At 36.9% G+C, this 24,120-nt stretch overlaps 2 protein-coding genes and 1 pseudogene across 7 annotated transcripts in view; 2 read left to right on the top strand and 1 right to left on the bottom strand.

Annotated features, from left to right (window-relative positions):
• The window catches only part of GCFC2 (GC-rich sequence DNA-binding factor 2), a 48,809-nt gene extending 36,440 nt beyond the window's left edge, over positions 1-12,369 (top strand). For 3 of the 6 annotated variants that reach the window (XM_012452117.2, XM_012452118.2, XM_012452116.2), the window contains 2 exons: positions 3,453-3,577; positions 4,756-6,631. In XM_012452117.2, coding sequence (XP_012307540.1) covers positions 3,453-3,577; positions 4,756-4,873 — 243 coding nt within the window. In that variant the 3' untranslated portion in view covers positions 4,874-6,631. Of the gene's footprint in view, positions 1-3,452; positions 3,578-4,755; positions 6,632-12,173 lie in introns of those variants that run through there. The other 3 variants (XR_001107450.1, XR_010343225.1, XR_010343226.1) reach the window with 3 other exon arrangements.
• On the bottom strand, positions 8,669-17,780 carry MRPL19 (mitochondrial ribosomal protein L19). The gene is made up of 6 exons (XM_012452120.3): positions 17,661-17,780; positions 17,375-17,492; positions 12,101-12,219; positions 11,723-11,857; positions 9,480-9,661; positions 8,669-9,339 (listed from the first exon to the last, which is right to left on the bottom strand). Exons 1-6 carry the CDS (start codon positions 17,761-17,763, stop codon positions 9,118-9,120), a joined length of 879 nt encoding a protein of 292 aa, XP_012307543.1. The 5' UTR covers positions 17,764-17,780; the 3' UTR covers positions 8,669-9,117.
• Positions 12,473-13,276, top strand: LOC135275595 (transcription elongation factor SPT4-A-like; annotated as a pseudogene).
• Positions 17,781-24,120: the final 6,340 nt, after the last annotated feature.

Below are 24,120 nucleotides of genomic sequence, written 5' to 3'. Positions count from 1 at the left end.
GAAACTGTAAAATATACTAAGTGGTAAATGACTGTGCTTGAGAGTGAGCGAGTTCCTTCTAAACTTAAAGACAAAAGGAGAAATTCTGAGAAAAAGTAATAGACTTGACAAAAAATATAAAACTTCAGTGGATCAAAAAACATAAAAAGGGGAAATAAAACCTAAATAAAACTGGGGAATGTGTGCATTGGGCTCACTATACTATTCTTTCTACTGATGTTTATGTTTGAAATTTTCTGTAATAAGTAAAAAGAAAAGTTAAGAATCTAGGAAATAAAAAGTTATTAACATGTAACAATTAATATTCACATTAAATAAAAAAGCTCTTTACAAATTAGTAAATGATTCAAATGTTCTGATTAAAAGTAGCCGAAACACATGTGACAGTCAAGTCACCTAAAAGGACATGTAAAATTAACCTTAAAATATGTGAAAAATAATTAATAGTACTAATAATCAGAGAAATGGAAATTATTTATAGTAAGGATATTTATTTTACGAGTTGTGTTGGCAAACATTTTTTTGCTGTTAATTATAATTTCCAGTGTTATCATAAACACAGGAAAACAACAGTTACATCATTGCAGGGGCACCATTCACCTAGAGTATGCAGTGCAGTGGTTCTAGAAAAGTCTCCTGCACTGGTAGAAGGAAGGATACAGCTCTTTGGAGAATATTTTGGCATGATGGATACAATACTTTTAAGCTTATATTCTTTGGCTTTGCCAAACTAAGTCAAAAATTAGAGATGCACATATAGATTTTAAGTATGAAGAATATTGTTATAGCATTATTATAATAGAAAATAGTTGGAAACACCTAAATATCCCTAAAAACATGATGGTCTTCTTATAAGATAAAAATGTGAAAGGAAAATAAATCTCAGGACCTGTCTTAGATACTTTTGGATTCACAAAAGTTACATTTTTGAAGAATTTTTAAGAATATGGGGAAATACTTATTTAATAATATGATTTAAACACATACACACACACACAAAACTGTTCCCAGGTAGATTAGGGTACAGCTGCTTGTTCTCACAGTCCAATAGCAAGATGCAGACAGATTGGGAAAGAAGAGAGCTTCTATCTGCAAACAGTTACAGAGAAAAGGTTTTAGTAACTCACCAGACCAACTGAAAGTTACAAGTTTGTGTTTTTCAGCACTTGTATGCATTCTAAGCTCCATGCTACTTATGAGAGTGCACCTACAATTGAGAGTGTCGCATTCAGTATATACCTAATCTTTAACTAGGGTCTGGGGTATGGAAAGCTTTCTCTAGAGTATTGGAAAGTTTTTTAATCTTAAGTGGGCCCTGGTATGAGTAGTATGTGTAAGAACACTTTTATTATTTGATCAGACTTTAAGGTCTGGGAAAACCCAGGTGGGGTCTCAATGGGTTTGTTTTTGCATTCCAGCCAGCCCTTGTACTCAGGTACCAATTTCTCCAGTTCTTTAATGTTTAACTTACACATTCATCAAAATTATAGAAAAGGGTTAGTGAAAACTGATTCTTCTAGTTGCTAATGGAAATCTAGCCTGCCATAAAACTATGTATCAATTATTAGCCAACCATGATTGTTCTGGCTATAGTTTTTATATCATACAGTTTTAAGCATTACATATTAAAATTTTAAATAATCATCCATGTTATGTTGTTCAGGTTTAGTTTAGTCCCCTCTGACCATAGGGTCTATTACAAAGTGGAGAAGAAGAAATATATTTTACACAGCATTCTCTCCACAGCAAATGGTTAGAAAACCAGGCCAAGAAAATAGATTTTTAGTGCTGGGATCACTAATGGAAAAGTTACATGGTTAAATGAGAATTTTATTGAGACTTGTGATACAAAACAAGAGGAAAACAAGTGCAATTGGCATTGAATTCCAAGCTAGTAAAGGCTGGTTTTAAAACTTTTAAAAAGAGATAGTTTGTATAACAAAACTTGTAGGACCTTCTGCCTTAGGCAGTCAGTGTGTCTGTATTTTTCCTGAATAGTTGAAACAGGTGATTAAGGAATAGAATAAGTCTTTTTCCTCAACCATATTTTAAATGCTGACCAACCTTAGAAAGAGCACATTCTAGAACTTTTATTTAGTATGTTATATAAAATATAGGGTGCATGTTAATTTTTTACCCAACTCTCTATTTTCTATAAATATTGGTCTTGTTGTTACCAACTGTAGCATAATCTGTGTGATTGTCTAGGAATTTCTTTGAATAGTGTGATATTGTGGCAGGCCATGTTTCCATTAGCAAACAGAACAGTCGGTTTCCACAAACCCATTACTATAATTTTATGAATGCATAAGCTAACATTAAAAAACTGGAGAAACTGGTACCCGAGTACAAGAACTGGAATGCAAAAACCAACCCATTAGACCCCACCTGGGTTTTCTCAGGCCCTAAAGTCTGATAGAATAATAAAAGCATTCTTACACATACACCTCGTTCTGTATTAAGAAACTTTCCAAGACTAGAGAAAGCTTTCCAGACCTTAATCCCTTTAAAGATTAGACAGAGATCGAATGAAACACTACCACTTACAGGTACAATCCCACATGTAGCATGGAGCTTTAAATATATACAAGCACTAGAAAAAAGCTTATAACTTTGAATTGGTCTGGTGAGTTACTCTGACCTCCCTGTAACTGGTTGCAGAAATAAACCTCCTTCTTTCCCCATTGTCTGCATCTTGTTTTTGGACCTCAAGAACAGGCAGCCAGACCTTGTTCTCTCAGGGAACAATGAGTTTTTCCTTTCTCCCCTTTTCTCTCCCTTTTTTTCTCTTGTTTCTGCTATGAGGAAGTTTTTTTTTCTTTTAAAATCTTTCTAACATTCTTTCAAAACTTTTCTCAAAATCTTAAATTACTCTTAGGATGACATTGATAAAATGTAATTTCTATTGCCAAAAGAAAAATTGAATGAACCTACATTGATTCATTTTGCCATTTTACACTTAAAGCAATGTTGTAAACTGATAGAAGATAACCATAATTAATTTCTTTCATTCTGTATATCTTCCATTTGATTCCTTAACTCTTAATTTATACAGATCATATGCTAGGCCACCCAATTTCTTTATAAAATAATAGTGAATTTATGTATTTTAGAGTTGTATTGACCAAACATTTTGTGTCTAGACATTTCTGGGTTTTAGTTGTAAATTATGTTTTGTACAGATTTCATGACTCAAAATACAAGAGTATAGAATTACTAGCACTACTAGGGAATGTTCATAGACAGTAGTGTATTTTAAGTTCTTACCATTAAAGAATGAATTTTCAAAACATAGCCTTTGACACAAAGGGAAATTTTTACAAATTTTTATTTAACCATAAACTATAAAATGGGGAGAATGATACTCAGCTTGCAGTATCACTATGAGATTATGTTAGCAAGAGTTCTTAGATAACTGTCATTGTAAACCAGCCATGTGTTTTGATTAACAGGTGGCAGCATGTCTACCAGAAAACTGGTTTGAAAATTCTGCCATGAAGACATCTATTCCACAGCTAGAAAACTTCATTCAGTTTTTGTTGCAGTCTGCACATAAATTATCTAGAAGTGAATTCAGGTAATGCATATTTTATTTTCACCTCTATAAACATAGTTCAAGTATTCTGTATGCTCTCTGCAATTTTTAGAAAGATTTATATTTTTACTATACTTTAAAAAATTTGTTGAGACTTTGTGATACTGTAGGGTTAGTAGATATTTTTATGGTGACCTTTGGGATGGCTTATGTATATTCATATTTTAAAACGTAAATTTCTCCCATATTAAGCACATTCAAAAAACTATAGCACAGGGGAATATAGAATTAAAACTATAAATCAAGAACCTTTTATTAAGCACTTTTTAAATGTGCTTTTAATTTTCCTGACCATTTTTAAAGACTCAACAGTTGTTAAGTACAGGTCTACAGCTTGGTATTTATCCAGCAGTAGCTAGCTATCTGTTCTGAACGTTTCATTCACAGCACCAGATGTTCAGGGGCTTAAACACAGTGATATTCCCATTAACTACCTCTTCAAAACAATTATTAAGCCCAGATTTGGCTGGCCACAGTGGCTCACATCTGTAATGTCAGCACTTTGGGAGGCTGAGGTAGGAGGATCACTTGAACCCAGGAGTTTGGGAACAGTCTGGGAAACATAACAAGACCCTGTCTGTAGAACAAAAAATTTAAAAATTAGCCAGGCATAGTGGCACATGCCTGAGTCCTAGCTACTGAGGATGCAGAGGTGGGAAGATTGCTTAAGCCTGGGAGGTTGAGGCTGCAATGAGCTATGATTGTGCCACTGTACTCCAGTCTGGCCAACAGAGCAAGACTAAGTCTCTTCAAAAAAACAAGAAAGAAAAAAAAAGGCTCAGATTTGTATTATTTGCTAATGTCTTGATGTGTGAATACACTCCCACCATTGCTCCCACCACAATGTCTCATAAAAGCTGATAGCAATACAGCACTACTAAAATTTCTGATGATAGACTTACTCTGTGGTCTTCTACTTTTTACAGTAATTCACATTGGAATTTGCCAGAATACATCCACTAATGGTCTATATTTGGACTTTATAATTAATTGGAGATGGCAGCATCTCTCTGTATTTTATGCTACTTTTAGATATTGGCTTAAGGTAAAGCTTTTATTTTAGATTAACAACAGATGATTAGGTTCTGAATTGACCACTGTTCCCTCATACATTGCATTTTTAAAGGGAGAAATTTGTTTTTGTGTTTTTTTTTTTTCAGGGATGAAGTTGAAGAAATAATTCTTATTTTGGTGAAAATAAAAGCTTTAAATCAAGCAGAATCCTTCATAGGAGAGCATCACCTAGACCACCTTAAATCACTAATTAAAGAAGATTGAATATATTTTATAGGAAAATGCTAAAATTTTAATATAGTTACACTCAATTCCTTTGCTGAGAAGAAGCTGGTGCCTCTTCTTTATTCCCTGTAATAAAAGGTAGGATTTGCAAAAAAGTAAGACTCTACCTCTACATTCTCCCCATGCTCTACCTTCTGGCATCACGAAAAGCTGCCATGATTCTGTGCTGTTCTAAGAAATTAAATGCACTGGAGCATTAAGAGGTCAACGTGTTTCCCTTTGATTTTTTTGGCAGGTCTTTCAATTTTCTTAAAAGGGGAACTGGAGTAACTTTGCCATAGCTTAGGTGAACCATAATAACATCTTTTAGTTATCTTTAACTACCTTTATTTAAAAATAAATTAATATGAAAAGCTCAGTTGGAGTAAATTATTTGCAGAGTATAAATGAGTAAGGCATTTGCTGATTATCAAACTGTGCTTTAGAAATCTGTACCAATTTAATGTACCAACACAAGTGTGAGTGCCAATGAATCCCTACCAGCAGTAGGTATTATCATTTTTTAAAATGCATTGAAAATTTGATAGGTAAAAATAATCTTATTTTAATAGTTTATTTTGTTTTGGCTATTAGAGAGTGAACATACAGGTTTTGTCCATTTGTAATTATTTTTGAAATATCCATCTTCTTCTTGTGGATTTTAAGACCTTTATATTTCTAAAGATATTGATCTTTTGCCCATGCTATGTGGCAGTTTTCCTTATTTGCCATTTTTCTTTTGTCTTTTATTTTTTGAGACAGGGTCTGGCTCTGTCACGAAGGCTGGAGTATAGTGGCACTTTCTCAGCTCACAGCAACCTCTGCCGGGCTTAAGCAATCCTCCCACCTCAGCCTTTCAAGCAGCTGGGACTACAGGCATGTACCACCGTGCCCAGATGATTTTTGTATCTTTTTGTGGAGAAGGTGTTTCGAAACGTTGCCCAGGCAAACTCCTGATCTCAAGCAGTCTACCCACCTTGACCTCCCAAAGTGCTGGGATTACAGGCTTGAGCCACCATATTTGGCCTTTTAATTTTGTTGATGTTTTTTGTTGCATTAAGTCATTACTTGTTAGCAAGTTACTACTTTGGTTTTTTTTTTGTCACTGGTGGTAGGACTAAGAAGGAAACAGGTATTTTAAATACTCAGAACATGTGATTCCTTTTTTGATAAAATATTTGTCTAATAAGACTGAGGCAGGATAATTTAATCAAAAGAAATTAAGAAAATTTTCTAAAATGTTAGTTTACTAGTAATTTTTCTAAGTCTACTTATTAAGTAACTTAATGGAAACCATAAATATATTTTGCAAATTGTTGCCCAAAAGATAATTGGAAAAAATTGATTATATTGTAGGATTTGAATATATAGCCGACTTTTATGTTACCCCCTGCCTTCAAAACTGAGTATAATTTATTTTAGGAGTTGGGTGTGTTATGTTTATTGCAGTGAGTACTTGTGATTCACTAAAGAATTTTTTAATGTTTATATTAGCTACACAAATTATACAAGAATAGAATCTCATCTAGAAAATTCAAACCATTGTTGAAAAGCAGTTAGCATTTCTGCACAACTGTTGTCCCCAGAGGTAACTGCTGTTTTCATTTTAATGTTATCTTTTGAGACCTCTTCTATTTACAAAAATGTTATGTGTTTGTATGTGTACATAAAGTTTTGGGTTTTTTTACGTAAGTAGCAGATACTTTATTGCATATGAAAATTATAATTTTTTCTATTAAAATATGCATTTTGAAATTATCCTCTGACTTTTGGATTTTTAACTAAAGATATGTTGGATATTTCCTTTATATTTTTAAGTTGAGCAGAGAAACCTTCCTAGCTATGATTGTGCCACTGTACTCCAGTCTGAAATATACCCATCTACCATTCTACCAAGGTTGACATGTGTTTATCAAGGCAGTAAAAGAACAGGTTTTAATAGCTATCTTCTAACAAGATAGAGAAGAAAAGTATAAGATACAGGCTTTTGTTAATCTTTTGAGAGGTTCTTTTTAGAGGTTATCTCAACAAATAATCTAAACAAGTGAAGAATAGGTTATCTATCACTTGTTGACAGTAGTTAGATGACTATATAATCATTAGTGAAAAAGATGAAGGAAGCAGCTGAAAGCTGCTGACAGACCCCTAGACAATCTCCCTGGACAGACTGCTCCAAGGAGATTGGAAGCCTCTATTCTAGAGGATCTGACCAAACCAAAACGTTCATATGGAGGAGGGGACTCCCAAAAAAGCCCATTCAGATAACCCTAAAGACAACCCCTTCCCACAAGTCCAAGGCTTTCCAAGTTTTTTAGTCCCTTCATTCAACCATAAGAAGACAGCCAAGGATTACCAGATATCCTGGAAAAGCCTGAAATATAGACAACAAAAATAAATACAGAAAGAAATTTGGAGGAAACAGACGTGCAAACTATTTTAAATGAAAAAAATACAAACACTATAATGAATCACCTTATCTATGAACAAACCCATAGATAAAGGCTTTTTGGTTACAAGAAAAGAAACTTTCACAAAGCAAGAAGGGTTCTTAAGATTTAAAAATAGCAAAGAGTTGGAAGATTGAGCTAAAGAGCTAAAAAACAAGAGATTGGGGTTGGGGAGGGAGGTAAGAAAACAGATACTCAGTGCTGGATATCCAACATCCAAGTAACAGTTCTGAGAACAAAGCAGCAGAGAATAAATCATCAACCAATGCTAAACATTTCCCAGATCCGACAGAAATGAGTTACTACCTTGGAAAGATTCACCTAAAGCCCAATAAAATGGATAAATAGAGACCCACACCAAGGCACATCATCATGAAATGTATATGAGAAACAGAAATCAAAATGGCTTTGGATTTCTCAATACAACAATGGAAATTAAGAAAATGGAGCAACAATATTTTTAAAGTTCTGAAGGAAAAGTATTTCCCACCTAAATGTATAAAGTATCAATCAAACACGAAAGACATGCAAGGTCTCAAAAACTTTACCTCCACACAAACTTCCTCTAGAAGCTACCAAAGGATGTGCTCTAACAAAACAAGTTAGTACTCAATAAAATGGAAAACATGGAATCTAGAAAGCAGCTGAGCACAGGAAAGAAGTTAGTCCTAAGATAGCTAGGAACCAGAGGGCAGATCTGAAGGTAACTCAACGGACAGGTTAAGAGTTGCCTGCAAGATTTAGGATACTACTGTACTTTTTAACTTGAGCAACAGTATGCCCAGGTGAATATGGACCAAATTATATGCTTTTCTTTAGCATGTTTGATTATATCCCAGCTTTCCAATCTATGCTGCATGGATCAGCAACAACACTCACATCATCCCAAAGGTACTGTTTTGACCTAATCCTAAAATAGAGTTTGATTCATCATGCTGTAAGCATAAAAATATATACTTCCTTTCACCACATTTCTGTCACATTCAGTTACCCAGTCCATGCTATAATCCTGCCAGATACCCTGTCATGAGCCTTCTGTTTAGCAGAACTCACTCACAACCTTAGCTATGAACACGCTCAAAATTGGCTTTTGTAAACTCTCAGGGGGAGCTGAAGCCAGACTGTGACCCAAAGATTGTAATGTTTTCCTTGAAGCCTTCATGCAATAATAGCAATACTGCCCCTTTATACTGGCTAACAGGTTTTTCAAAATTAAATATATTGTTGAAGAATAGATATGTCAGAAGTAAACTAAAAGAAATGCAAGGGAATGATTAACAAGTCAAGATACTTACATTTAAAAAAGAGAAGGGTACAATTGCAGACATACAGGAGGAGTCTTCTTAGATCTTTTTAAATGTTTTATTTCTTAACCTTAGATATTACTAAATGTTCTATTTCTTAACCTGATAGTGGGTACATGAATGTTTATTTTATTATTCTGTAAATCATACATTGTTGTGTTTATAAACTTTTCACAATTTACAAAAAATCACGCCATCTATTCCCCTTGCTCAGATTACATGCTCATTAAAGAACATTCTGGTGATGCTCTGACTTCTATTGTAGCTTTGCCTCCAATAAGCAAATGGACATGGGACCATTTGGCATGTGTAATTCTCTTTTTAGAGTAATAAACTGGTGTACAAGTTTTATTTTAGAAAAAAGTATTAGTAAAACAATGAAAGCTTAGTTCACATAATTACTATGTTCTTATAAATGAAATTAAATTGGTCTCAAAATATATCCTCTTAGAGCCAATATATCTTCTGCAACTAACCAAATTCATTCTCAGAATCAAGACCTTTGCGATGCTTTAATTTCTTCCCATATTGCAGCTTCAATTTTTGTAGTATCATATTCCCTCATCATATCAAATTCAAGCCACGGCTGACTCCACTTCTGAGCTTCTTTCATTTGCTTTTCAGTTAAACAAAGATCAAATCTGATTCCTTTAATATTAAAATTTGGGCGTTCCCAGCGTTTAGACCAGGGCTTAGGCTTCATTTTCACTTTCAGCTAAGGAAGATTTAAACAAAAGAAAAGAAAAAAAATAATTAGGCTGATAGGCATAAGCAAAAATTCTTCTGAAGTTTTCATTAAGATGATTCTTTCTTATTTTAAACTTGAACTTCTAGTTTCAAATGTATAACACGTACCATATTAACAGGAATTACTTGGGTAGGCTCTTGTGGTACTGGCTTCATATTCACATCAAAAGTGCTATATTCAGGAAGGGCATCTCGTAAATATAGCAAGCTATCATCCAGCCGTTTCTCTAATTTAACCACTTGAATCTCCTGGATTCGAGGATTATAAAGTTCAAAGCAGATCTCAACACCTAAATAGAAATGAAAACATATTCTTACAATCTAAGTCCACATTCCTATACATGTCTCATACTACAGTAAAAGCATTTCATAAAGGAATTAGCACAAAGTTTTACATGTAGGAAATGTGCCATTAATTTGAAATTTTTAAGAAAAAGATTACTGAAAGAAATAGAAATAAGCTAAAATCCATTTAAATATAAAGTGAGAAAGTCTGAATTGGAATGATAGTCTAAAAAACACAAAATGGCTTTTATAAATATGTTGTCACATATCTTTTCAATTCTCATAGTAGTAACTTCAGAAAAAGTTTGAATTCTTCCCTATGTCATGTTTTTATCTCCCAATTACTTGAAGAAAAATCAGTCTTCCATGTTAAGAGTATAAGATTTATGATGCAAAAGGGTAAGTAAATTTTTAAGTTCCAACTTTGGTTAGAAGCTCCTTTGATTAAGGATTAGTTGCTTAAAGGGCTGGAGAGAACTAGTTTTGCCTATTGCCCTTCCACCTTTCAGATGTGAGGGCACAGTGCTTGGCCCTTCCAGAGCACAAGCAACAAGGCACCATCTCAGAAGCAGGGAAGGAGGCCTTATGAAATACCAAACCTGCCTGCACCTTGATCTTAGATTTCCCAACCTCCAGAACTGTGAGAGAAAATTTCTGTTCTTTCTAAATTACCCAGTCTGTAGCAATTTGTCACAACAGCACAAACAGAGTAAGACACCAGAAATGTAAACCAGAGAGACTGCACAAATGCAGGCAGACGATGGTGACATGGATGAGGGTGACAGCAATGGAGAGGGAAGAACAGACAAAATCGCAATATAGTTTTTGGAGACTGTGCCAAGAAAACTTGATTGACTGCGTGTGTGAAAATAAGTGGGTAGGCAGTGGTACCATTTATGGAAATAGAAAAGACTGTGAGTGGAACACCCTGCAAGGGAAAATAAAGGGTTCTGTTTTCAAACTATGCTGATAAGACATCTCAATAGAGTATTGATCAAGTAGTTGCATATGCAAATCAGGAACTTGAAAAGGGTCAGTCCTGGAGTTATAAATTTGGAAGTTATCATTATACAGATGGTATACAAAGCCACTGGACAAGAAGGAAACACTAATGCAGGAAGCAGTGATTTTGAAGCGGGTTACAATAGTCAGACATATTATAGAGAATGGAAAAAGGGAGCTAATCCTTTTTGAGTATTCTGTGTCCAGTACTTCAAGTACAGTATCTCACAGCTGACTGACTAGAACCATGCAGAGTAGAAACTATTAACATCTTAATGCTTAAAGAAAACCAAATGACTCACTCCTATGCTCATTTACTTCTATTACAAGGCCTCTCCAAGTATTTGACCTGATTTAAGGCACAAATTTCTGTGATCAATCAAGTCCTGCTGAATGCCTACATGCACAGCCCACTAGGTCATTACAGAATAAGCAAGACAGCAACTGCTCTCACGATCTTTGAAAATAAGAATACTTTGTTGTTGGAAATCATGAAGCATACAACTTTATAAACTTAACTGTACCTGCCATTTTAATTCATAATCTTGCCAGTTTTACTACTTGTTCCTCTGCCTATTAGGAATAGTATACAAACACAATTTTGCCTTTTTAAAATTCCTCCCAAATCATATAAAACAGTGATGATTTTGTTTTGTGTCATAACATAAAGTAAAATGTGGGTGTTCATTTTAGGAGCAAGTAATTCATGAGGATATTAATGTTTGTCTTAAAGTACTCATGGGTTATTTACTCCTAAAAGGAATATCCCCATACTGCTTTATAGTCATTTATTTCTCCGCTTTGATGTTACCATGGTTTGCAAAGTCTACTTCTAATGACTGTTGTCCCAATAATATAGGAAGCCTTCAAGAGAAAGAAGATCATCAACCATATTTAATCATTAACCTCAAATCTCAATCCATTTTAAAGCCACAGGCTCCACCTCTTCCCTCAGAGTCCCCTTTTACTTTCAAGTTTCAGATTTTTTATCCCAGGATGCAGAAACAAAAAGAAATCCTGAGATAACATTTTCTAGACACTGAAAATGATGAAATAAAACTTACCTTGTCCTTCAATAATATTCCTAAGGATAAAAGTAGCTCCAAGTCCTTTTCCTGATCGCTGGATGCAAATCCCCAGAAACTGGCTGATTTTTCCATTGGCATATGGGTCGGATGTAGTAACACGAAGAATACTTCCTACAAGTTCAAAAGAGAAGTGAACTTTTTTTCAGCACACCCAGCTGAAAAGTAAACTTTATATATGATGCAGAAACAAACAAACAAACAGCATTTCTAGATAACTTCTTAACTGCCTAAATCTTTTAATGTAGGAATAAATACCTCATATGGCATAACCCAGGTATGTAAAAAACAATCTTCTTTATGCAAAGAAACTAACCATCCAATCACTAATAATAAAAGTATACAGCTCTTACTGACCAACATAGAACTCTGGAATGTGGAGTACTTTTCTCCTTTCTAACATATCTTTTCTTTCTATTTGAAATTTCAGAGGATGTGTTCTTCCCCTTCGAGGAATGAATTCAGGACTCAAGAACCTGTGAAAAATATAAATAAATTAATTAATTAAAAGTAAACTTAAAAGGCTGCTAGAAGAAAAATTGTTGCTTTTCAAAGAAATTAAAGAATATGATATTGACATGTTTTATTCTTCATTGTCTAAATAAAAGTCAATCTTATTTCTAAAATTGTTAATGCTCATGAAAATAGCTAACAATTCCTGAGTACTGACCTGGTATTTTGTTAAAAGCTTTATGAAATGTCTATTGCATAAATTAATCCTTCTAGCAACCATGTGGGTTTGGTGTCATCTCCTTTTTACAGAGCAAGAAACTGAGGCTTAAAAAAGGTGAATAACTAACCCATTACCATAATAGCTATAAATCTGTGAAGATTTAAATGTAAGCATGTCTGTCAATCTCCAAAGCCTACAACCATAACTACAAGCCTCACACTGAGCTATACATGCTATAGTAAATTATGTCAGAAAATACATAAACATATAAATCAGTATTATAAATGGACTTTTAAAATGATCTTCTTGATCAAAGAAGATGGCCCTGGAGACAGTGCCGAAGAACTTGTGGCATCTATGGGCTTGTCTGCTGTGTTTGCTGGTCAAGTCTATAGACCAGTTTGAATATGATGGTTGTGACAACTGTGATGCCAATGTACAGATGAAGAGTAACCGAGAGATGGTATATGACCACAATAGCTCTTCCTTTGATGGAATCATTGCAATGATGACTCCAGAAGACAGCTAGGTCTCCAAGTGGCAGCGAGACAGTAACTTTAAGCCAGGTGTATATGCGGTGTCATTCACTGGTTGCCTGCCCCAAGGAATCATGTGGAAGTGAAAAGTCGAGGAGTGATCTCTAAATCCAGAGACACAGCTTCAGCACATCATGTCCCTGAACCATTTTATCTTCTTTGGATGACAGGTGAGGGTGGGAGGGATTTGGCCTGGTGGATTAACAGATGGAATTGAGGAGAAAGTACAATGCTGATTTTCCTATCCATGGCCCAGGGCTGCGCCTTGCCCATGGCAAGGACTCTAGGTCAAATGCCAATAAATATGAACCTCTAGAAAGTTAAGGCCATGACACATCCTTGCCTCCCTCTCCCTTTCTCTTAGGCATGGTAAGAGCTTATTTACCCTGAAAGAGTCTTCCCAGAGCAGCAGAGGCCCTTCTACTCTCTATTGGCTGTCTCTGAACCTCTAGCATTGCAGCCTTTCTAGTTTGCTTCCTTACTGCCTATCGTAAGGTGCTGTCCAGAGGCTACGTAACCCCATCAGCTTGGTAGTCCTGTTGTCTCATGGTTGTATCTTTCTGCCCTCTAGACCTGGCGCAGCAGTATCCCTTGAAGAAATCCTGAGGCTTCATAGTGCTCTTTGCTCCTTGACCACGTTTAATAATTCTTGTTTTTCCCCTGCTCCTCCTATACCTTAGGCCAGTCCCACATCCTTGCATTTCACACTCTCCTAACTGGAGACCCTTAGGTGACTGCTGGGTCCTAGTCTGCCTTGTTTCTGCCTCTGTAGGAGATAAGCCCTTCCTTTTCTCCTCTGGCCTAGTAGGGAACCTTGAGTAATGTCCCATTTTTGACCAAGGTGAGGTATTTGTTTTAGAATAAAAAATTTACCATAAATTCTTATTTACTTAAATTTCTATAAATTTAAGTAAATGAAATTTACTTAAGAAATGAAAGAAATCCCGTTAATGTCCCCATTTTGATTTCCTTGAGTTCCTGGTTCTCCCTCTGTAAAAACAATGATTAGACCCTGCCTGTTTGTCTCAGGATTGTTGTGATTGCAGAAATGAAGCTATATAAAAACTGTGTGAGTCTTACAAAGGTGAAATCCTTTTGCTCAAAAAATAATAATAATAATCTTCCTTTTTGCTTCTATAACTAATTTTAAACTCATGAAATATTTAATCTACATAAAAAATATAAATGACAGTACAATGAATATTCATGTCTCTACCACCCACCTCAAGAAATAAATTATCAATATTGTGGAAGCCCCTGTGTATTCCTTCCTACTCCCTATAATTAACTATCCTAAATTTGGTGATTATCCCCATGAATTTTCTTCAATTTTCTACTTTGAAAATTGTAAAAGCTACCAAAAATAGTAATACAATGAACACCTGTAAATCCTTCATTTACTTTTACCAACTGCTCAAATTTTGCTATATTTGCTTTAAGTATACATATTATTTTTTTCTGAACCATTTGAAAATGTCAGCCAGGTGTGGTGGCTTACATCTATTATCCCAACACTTGGGAGGCTGAGGAGGGTGGACCATTTGAGCCCATGAGTTCCAGACCAGCCTGGGCAATATAGTGAGGCCTCGTTCTAAAAAAATAAATAAATAAAAAATGCCAGGCATGGTGGTGGGTACTTGTAGTCCCAGCTGCTTGGGACGCTGAGTAGGGAGGGGTCCAGGAGTGGGAGGTTACAGAGCCAAGATCATGCCACTGCACTCCAGCCGGGGTGACAAAGCAAGGCTCTGTCTCAAAAAAAATGGAAAAGCAAGGCATTTCATTCTTCAATAATTTAGAAGGCTTATTCTAAGAATAAGGACTGGCTCCTATATTATTGTGATACCCTTATGACACCTATAAAAGTTAGCATTAATTTGAAAACATAATCCAATACAAAGGTTTCCAATCTTTAGGCTTCCCTGAGACATGCTGGCAGAATTATCTTGAGCCACACATAAAATAAACTAAGAATGATTGGTGAGCCAAAAAAAAAAAAAGGCAAAAAAAAATCTCAAAATGTCTTAAGAAAGTTGACAAATTTGTGTTGGGCCACATTTAAAGCTGTCTGCTTCATGATGGGCTACAGGTTAGACAAGCTTGATCTAATACAGAGTGCATACTCAAATACATGTCATTAACCTGGGAAGGTATCTGATACCTGACATCTATTCATTGCCCAATTCAAAATACAATCAAGCTTCACAGATCATATTTGGTTGTTAGTCTCTTAAACTAGGACTTTTCCCCATCTTGATACTTTTATAACATTAAATGTTTTGAACAGTCAAGGCCTACTATCTTATTCCTGGATTCTGGATTGTTTCCACATGCCTAGACTAAGGTTAAATAATTTTAGAATATTACAGAGATGATGATGTGAACAACTTATTCTGTCACATCAGGAGACACATAATATCAGCTGGTACCACTAGTGGTAAAGTTAGGTTTGACTGTTCCGAAAAGTTTCAGAATGCCCCCTTACATTTTTTTTTACTTTACATATGCATGTATGTCAACATATATTGTTTAGTATAGTTTTTTGTTTTTTTCTGAGATGGAGTCTTGCTCTGTCACCCAGGCTGGAGAGCAGTGGAGTGATCTCAGCTCACTGCAACCTCCACATCCCGGGTTCAAGCAATTCTCCTGCCTCAGCCTCCCGAGTAACTGGGATTACAGGCACATGCCACCAACACTGGCTTTTTATTTATTTATTTTTTTTTATTTTTAGTAGAGATAGGGGTTTCACCATGTTGGCCAAGCTGGTCTCAAACTCCTGACTTCATGATCTGCCCTCCTTGACTTCCCAAAGTGCTGAGAGCCAACACACCCGGCCTATAGTTTTAAACTTCATAAAAATTTCACCCTACTACATTAATGATTCTAAAGGGTTTTTTTTACACACATATTTATAAAATCATCCATGTTTAAAAGTTAGCTCTAGTTCATTTTTCACTGCTGCTGTACAATATTCTGTCATATGAATGTATCTGCCTATTCACCTACTGATGGATATCTAGGCTGCCTCTGAATTTTTGTTAGAAAAAATATTGTTACATTCATTCTTGTACTTGTCTCCTTGTACATACATGTTAGAGTTTCTTTAGGCTGTGTGCCTTCTGAGAAGATACACACAACTTAAACTTCCTAAATTCTGTCAAATTGTTTTCCAGAGCATATAATTTACATTCCTGTTTGAGTGAATTCTATTAAATATCACCCTTTATGAGAGATATTCCATGGGTGGTCAGCAGTTCGAGACTAGCCTGGCCATGATGACGAAACCCCGTCTCTACTAAAAATACAAAAATTAGCTGGGCGCGGTGGTGCATGCCTGTAATCCCAGCTACTTGAGAGGCTGAGGCAAGAGAATGGCTTGAATCGGGAAGCGGCACTCCAGCCTGGGCAACAAGAGCAAAACTCTGTCTCAAAACAAAAAAAAGAGAGAGAGAGATTCTAGTTTTACCTTCAAAAAAAAGTTTTAATTAGAAAATATTTTCTGAATTTCTAGGTTCTCTAACTCCAAGTTTACTTCTATTTAAATCCGTGGAATATTTTAAACGTTAAACAACAACAAAAGCCAGGTGTGGTGCCTGTAGTTCCAGCTATTCAGGAGGCTGAGACTAGAGGATCACTGAAGCCCATGAGTTTGAGGCTGCAGTGAGCTAAGATCACCATTGTATTCCAGCCTGGGTGACTGAGCAAGACTCTCGAAATTAAAAAAAAAGAAAAGAAAAAAAAAATTCCAGAAGTAATCCAATCAACAACCTACAACCCTTTCAAGAAGTCTACAATCACATCAGGTTTTTCCTCTGAAATCTGGCTTTTAAAAAATATTGTTACACAGCTCTCTTTTCAGGTCTTAAGTCCTTCAAATTTACATGTTCCTTCAAATTTACATGTACCTTCAAGATTACCACCTCATTTAAGTTTTTATTCACACAGTTTTGATAAGTAAGTTTCAGACACGATTCAGTGGCAATTTTTACTATGCCATATCTGCCAAAACTTCCAACCTAAACCATAACACATTTTTTAAGTTGGCCAATCGATTCCTATCCAGGGTTAAGGGTCTTTTGAAAGAAAAAAACGGCTCGTGAACGTAAACCAGTACAAATAAGATGTACCTCAGAGAAAAATTCTGATATAGGACAAATACCACAGAGGAAAGTGCTTAAAATACGGGGAATCCGTACTTGAAGTTCTGACTCAATAAAACTGCAAAGAAGTTCAATGCTGGTTTGGGGAGACATGAGGAAGACAGAACAGAGAGGTGCGCTTTACAAACGCAGGCTCAGGAAGGCTACACATCCCCACGTGCAGGGGGAGGTGCACTCCCCACCTTAGAGCTGGGACGTCCAACGTGAATGCGCTCACGCGCGCATCGACCCCAGTTGCCGGCCTGGCGCCAGGGCAGAGCCTCACCCGCGTTCCTGTTGCGCGAGGCGGTGCTTATCCTCAAAGACTGGTTTCGGCGGCGGCTGGAAGGCGCCGGGCTCGGAAGGCCCAGTGCTCTGTTGCCGGACGTACCCCGCGTGAAACCCTGGGAGAGAGGACGACGGAGGTCAGGGCTTTTGTGCCCGCCCTGAGATCCTGCAGACCCCCGCAATCTCCCTCAACACCGGGGTTGCCTCTGATTTCCAGGCTCGCCTCCCCCATCCTGACCCTAGGCCCCTAACGCCCCAGAGCTCGCAAGTCCCCCTCCACTTACTGCAGGCGATAGAGGTTTGCGCGGGAAGCAGCGTCCTGGCGGCTTGGAAACTCCGGCCTAGGCCCATTGCAGCCCCTTGCCGCGCTGCAATGCAGGACGCCATGTCAGCTAGCTCACGTCAACACTACAACTCCCGGTAATCAGTGCGATGCGGTTGCAGCTACCTTCCACCGGATGGCGGCTGCTATGGGACAAAATGAGTAAGTCTCTTCCCAACTCCTTTCCTGATGTTTTAGGAAAAGTGCACATTTCTCTAGTTATCCATAATGCGCCAAGTTACACCTCTCCCACAGGGGTGTTCTCCCAGCCTAGAAACCTCTTTCCTCCCCACCTCTGAATCAACTGTCTTCTCAGGCAAGCTTTCGCTATGCAAAAATCATTGTAGGCCCTCATTCCCACTAGGTGCCTTGATGGGCAGCTCTGATCTCATTTGCAATTCTTTCTTTCTTGTGTAATTATTAGATTAGTATTTAAATCTGCCATTATAGTGTAATGAGGCAATGGAAGGGACAAAGTCTTTTTGCTCACCGTTTTATCCTAGCACCTAGAACCGACCTGCGCCTTAACTAAATCTTTGTTTTTCTTTTGTTTTGTTTTTTTGAGACAAGGTCTTCCTCTGTTGCCCAGGCTGGAGTGCAGTGGCCTGATCATGACTCCGCAGCCTCCAACTCCTGAGCTCAGGCAATCCTCTCACCTCAGCCTTCTGAGTAGCTAAGACTACAGTCTCGCACCATCACTCCCAGCTAATTTTACTAATTCTTTGTTGAATGCACAGAAAGAAGAATCTAATAGTTTCTGACAGAACTGCTGGCCCAAGGTCCTTGAGACTACAGAACGCATTAAGCCTTTGAGGAACCCAAATGAATTTGGGCTGGGCAACTGTGGATATGGATAGGTGGGAGAAGTAAAGCTAAAAAAGGTAAATTGTAAGTCTTGTTAAGAAATATGGAAAATGACTGGGCATGGCGGGGCATGCCTATAATCCTAGCACTTTGGGAGGCCAAGGCAGGAGAATCCCTTGAGCACATAAGTTGGAAACCAGCCTGGGCAACATAGTGAGACCTTGTCTCTAAGAAACAAACACAGAGCCAGGTGCAGTGACTACACCTGTAACCCCTGCATTTTGGGAGGCCGAACTGGGCGGATCACCTGAGATCATGAGTTCGAAACCAGCTTGGCCAATATGGTGAAATCCTGTTTCTACTAAAAATACAAAAATTAGCCAGATGTGATGGCAGTGCCTGTAATCCCAACTTCTTGGGAGGCTGGGGCAAGAGAATCGCTTGAACCTAGGAAGCAGAGGTTGCAGTGAGCCAAGATTGTGCCATTGCACTCTAGCCTGGGCAACAAGAGTGAAACTCCGTCTCAAAAAAAAGAAAGAAAAGAAAAAGAAACAAACATACCAAAAACGAAATTTGGTATTTGTTATGTCAGCAATGGTGACAAAATAGAAGGATTTAACACTTAAGAGTAATGTGATTATTTAACTATATGTTAGTCATACCAGTTGCATTAGTGTCCCAAAGCTCCCTCAAATTCAGCATATCCATACTGAGTTCCGGACTTCCTTTCCAGTATTGTCGATATCTCAAGGAATGAGTTCAGCATCTACTCTCTTGCCTAAGCCAAAAATCTCAGTGCTATCCTTGATTCCTCCCTATGTTCCCCTGGATGAAGTTCCAAAAACTATTCCTGGCACCATCAGATATCTCAGGAATCCATATACTTTCTCATCCTCCTACCCATATTTCCAATCTAGGACCCCATTTTTTCTCTTCAGGATCCCTGGAGATCCCTGCAACAGCCTTTTCGTTAGTCTTCCTGCCTCTAGTTACCTCCAGTCCTTCACGCAGCAACCAAAAAAGATGGCTCAGAATGCATACCCTGTTCTTGTCTTTCCCCAGTTTAAAGCCTTACTGTTTACTTTGGACACAAATCAAATACTCAAAAAAATCAACCAACCTCTGCAGCTTGGCCCCCATACTCTGGCTTGCCATCCTGAAGAACATGAGCTGTTTCATCAGCCTGAGGAACAGGGTCATGTTTTGAGCACAGAATTCAAGGTGCTGTGAAGAAAGACAGGGCCTTCTATTTTAACTCTAGCTTCTTTGATTAGAATAAGAATTTATTCTATAAATGACAAGAAATTGCACAACCAAAATTTCAGATGAGAAGTATTTTGGCTCTTCTGCCTACCCAAAAAAGTAGACTTCAAGCCCTTAAGAGTGAAAAAGAGGAGAGGCAAAGATAATCGTAACTGGTAGTGGTGAAGATTTTTCTGTATTAACTATGCCCAGAACACTTGGCCTTCACTCTTGCTAGGATTGGTCCTATGGGTAGGGGCAGAGAAATAAGACAGACCTTTACAGGAAGATGGTAGGATTTACTAGACATTATCAAGACACACTTGCTGCCCTCCCCGCTTCTACAGATGAAGGAGTGGTTTTGTAGAGTTTTACAAACTAGAAGAATAAACCTAAAGAATCTTAGTTAATTTTCTCCCACATTCCTGCTCACCCAACATCCATCAGGCCATTTTGACCTTATCTTAATATGGAGAATGAGCTGGAGTTTAAATTATTTCACAAAACAACTTCATGGAGCAAAATCAACGAGCACAGAGCTGCGTCAACCATTTCATCAGCAGATTACAAGAATGGAACTTTAATTATTTACTTCTGTGTTTTACAGCCATGGAAAGGAGATCATGAACATCATTACATGATGTTCAGCCAAGGGAAGAAAGTGTTCCAGGCAAACTGGCTGATTTAGGTTATTGTGACATCAGGATCCTTGTCTGTTTTGCTCATTATTACATCCTCTAATAGAGTATCTGGCATCCAATAAATATTTCCAAGTAAAATTAGGTAGATCACTCTGATTGTACTTTAGAAAAATGGGTGGGAATCAGGAAATTATTGGAATATTCCAAAAGAGAGATGGTGCTAACCTGGAAGCAAAAAAATGGTTCTTAAAATGTGAGCCCTTGACTAGCAACATCAGCTTAACCAGGGAACATGTTAAAATACAAATTCTCAGGTCCCACCCCCAGACTTACTGAATTTAAAACTCTGGGCATGGAACCCAGCAATCTGTGCTTTAACAAATCCTCCAGGTAATTCTAATAGTTACTCCAATTTGGAAACAATAGAGGTAGAGGCAATGGTGATAGAAAGGGGTATTTTTTTTTTCCGTCTCTCAATCTATTTGTGAGGTAGAGTCAGTAAAATCATTTCTGAAATATACTAGCTATTAATCTTTGAGAGAGGTTCCCATCTCTGCCTTCACTTCTTCGTGGGTAATAGGATGGAAATATACCTACCTCAATGGGTTGGTGTAAGGATCAAATTGAGATAATGCATAAGTAAAGTTTGGGGATAAATGTATAGATCATAATGAATTTTTCCAACTTTATTGAGATATGATTGAAAAATAAAATTTGTATATATTTAAGATATACAACATGATGATTTGATATACATATGCAACGTGAAATGATTACCACAGTTGAGTTAATTAACATCCTTCACCTAATTAAAAAAAAAAAAGATTTTTGTAAAACTGACTTTAAAGATGCCAGCAAGAGGAAATTATAATTTGATTCATCTATTAACACATCCAAAAAAAGAATCTTCTATACCTAGAAAACCCTAAGTATGCTACTGAAAGACTTCTAGGCCTGATAAGCAACTTGAGTAAAGTTTCAGGATACAAAATTAATATGCAAAAATCAATAGCATGTCTATACACCAACAATGATCAAGTTGAAAACCAAATCAAGAACGCAATTCCATTTACAATAGCCACCAAAAAAAAAAAAAAAAAAAAAAAAAAACCTAAGAATGCGTCTAACCAAGAGATGAACTCCCTACAACAAGAGCTACAAAACACAGCTGAAATAAATTATAGGTAACACAAACAAATGGAAAAACATTCCATGCTCGTGGATTGGAAGAATCAATGTCACCAAAATGTCCATACTGCCCAAAGCAATTTACATATTCAATGACATTCCTATTAAATTACTGTCATTTTTCACAGAACTAGAAAAAAATTCTAAAATCCATATGGAACCAAGGAGAAGTCCAAATAGCCAAAGCAATTCTAAGCAAAAAGAGCAAAGCAAGAGGAATGACATGACCTGACTTCAAACTATAGTACAAGGCTACAGTATACAAAATAGCATGGTGCTGGTAAAAAAAAAAAAAGAAACATATAGACCAATGGAACACAATAGAGAATCAACAAATAAAGCTGCATATCTAAAACCAACTGATCTTCAACAAAGTCTACAAAAATTAGCAATGGGAAAATAACATCTATTCAATAAATGGTGCTGGAAAAACTGGCTAACCATATGCCGAAGAATGAAACTAGACCACTACCTCTCACCACATACAAAAATTAACTCCAAATGGGTTAAAGACTTAAATGTATGACCTCAAACTATAAAAATCCTAGAAGAAAGCCTAGGATATACTCTTCTGGACATTCACAGAGACATAGAAATTATGATTAAGTCTCAAAAGCAAATGCACCAAAAACAAAAATTGACAATTGAGACCTAAATAAAGAGCTTTTGCACAGTGAAATAAACTATCAACAGAGTAAACAGACATCTTACAAAATGGGAGAAAATATTTGTAAACTATGCATCTGACAAAGGTCTAATTCATATTCAGAATTCATAAGAAACTTACATAATTGAACAAGAAAAAATAACACCATTAAAAAGTGGGCAAGGGACATGAACAGACACTTCTCAAAAGAACACATAAAAACAGCCAACAAACATATGAAAAAATGCTCAGCATTACTAACCATCAGACAAATCAAAACCAAATGAGATACCATACTCACACCAGTCAGAATGCCCGTTATTAAAAAGTCAAAAAATAACAAATGTTAGCAAAACTGTGAAGAAAAGGAAACACTTTGCTGTGTTGGTGGGAATACAAATGAGTTAAGCCCCTGTGGAAAGTAGTTTAGAGATTTAAAATAACTAAAAATAGAATTACCATTTGACCTGGAAATCCCATTACTGGGTATATACCCTAAGGAAAATAAATTATTCTACCAAAAAGACATATGCACTCATATGTTCATTGCAGCATTCTTCACAATAGCCAAGACATGGAATCAAACCAAGTGCCTACAAATGGTGGATTGGATAAAGAAATGTACATATATGCCATAGACTACTACACAGCCATAAAAAGAATGAAATCATGTCCTTTTCAGGTACATAGATGCAGCTGGGGGCCATTATCCTCAATGAATTAACACAGAAAACCAAATACTGAATGTTCTCACTTATAAGAGGGAGGTAAATGGGCACTCAGGGACATAAAGATGGAAACGATAGACACTGGGTATTCCCAGAGTGGGGAGGGTGTGAGATGGACAAGGGACAAAAAGGTATCTATTGGGTACTATGTTCACTATTTGGGTGATGGGATTAATAGAAGCCCAAACCTCAGCATCGCCCAATATATCCATGTAACAAATCTACACATCTAGCCACTGTTTTTTTTTAATTTTAATTTTTAATTTTATTTTTTTGTTGGGGGGAGACAGAGTCTTGCTCTGTTGCCAGGTTGGAGTCCAGTGGCAAGATCTCAGTTCACTGCAGCCTCCACCTCCTGGGTTCAAATAATTCTTATACCTCAGCCTCCCAAGTAGCTGGGATTACAGGTGTGCACCATTACACCTGGCTAATTCTTATATTTTTAGTAGAGGAAAGTTTCATCTTGTTCCCCAGCCTAGTCTTAAACTGCTGCGTTCAAGTGATCCCTCTGCCTTGGCCTCCCAAAGTGTTGAGATTACAATTGTGAGCCACTGTACTTTGCTAGCTGCTGAATGAAGGAGGAGGAGGAGGAGAAAGAAAGAAAAAAGAAAGAAGATGAAGGAAGAAGAAGAAATCTCATTCCAAAGAGGGGTTAGTCATAATAGTAGTCTAGAAAACCAGAGTTACAACATGAAAAGTTGGCCAGTGCCCAGCCAGGAAAGGAAAGAGCCTTAGCCAAGAAATTTGGGGAATTTCCAAGCCCACTGATGAGTCCATCCTGGAGCAGACATAGATGCAGGAAGTTGTAGATAGCAGTTGTCAAGTTATCTGATTCCACTGATGAAATTATCCTTAATACGAGCCTTAGCTTGTTGCCAATAAACACTTGAAACCTATATTAAACTCCCTTTGTTCTGTGTTCATCAAGCAACCCCTTCCATATTTGACATTAAATTTTGCCTTTAGAGAGAGAAAGTGCTGGTCACAAAGACATAAATGTTCTGGTATTTTGGTCAGCATGATTGTTTTTTGTTCACTTATAAGTTAATAAACTAGTGTTTAGTTTTGTCATATCAGTTTCATAAATTTGGTTCATGTAAGTCTGCCTTAAATGATGTATCTATTTCATGCTATGATGAAAATCAGGTTCTGGGCTTCCAAAATCCAAAGTCA

Source organism: Aotus nancymaae, unplaced genomic scaffold (assembly GCF_030222135.1).
Source record: "Aotus nancymaae isolate 86718 unplaced genomic scaffold, 86718_ANA_hifiasm-v0.15.2.pri h1tg000017l, whole genome shotgun sequence".
NCBI lineage: Eukaryota > Metazoa > Chordata > Mammalia > Primates > Aotidae > Aotus > Aotus nancymaae.
The sequence above is the reverse complement of the archived record's forward strand: the minus strand, read 5'-3'. Positions and strand labels throughout refer to the sequence as shown.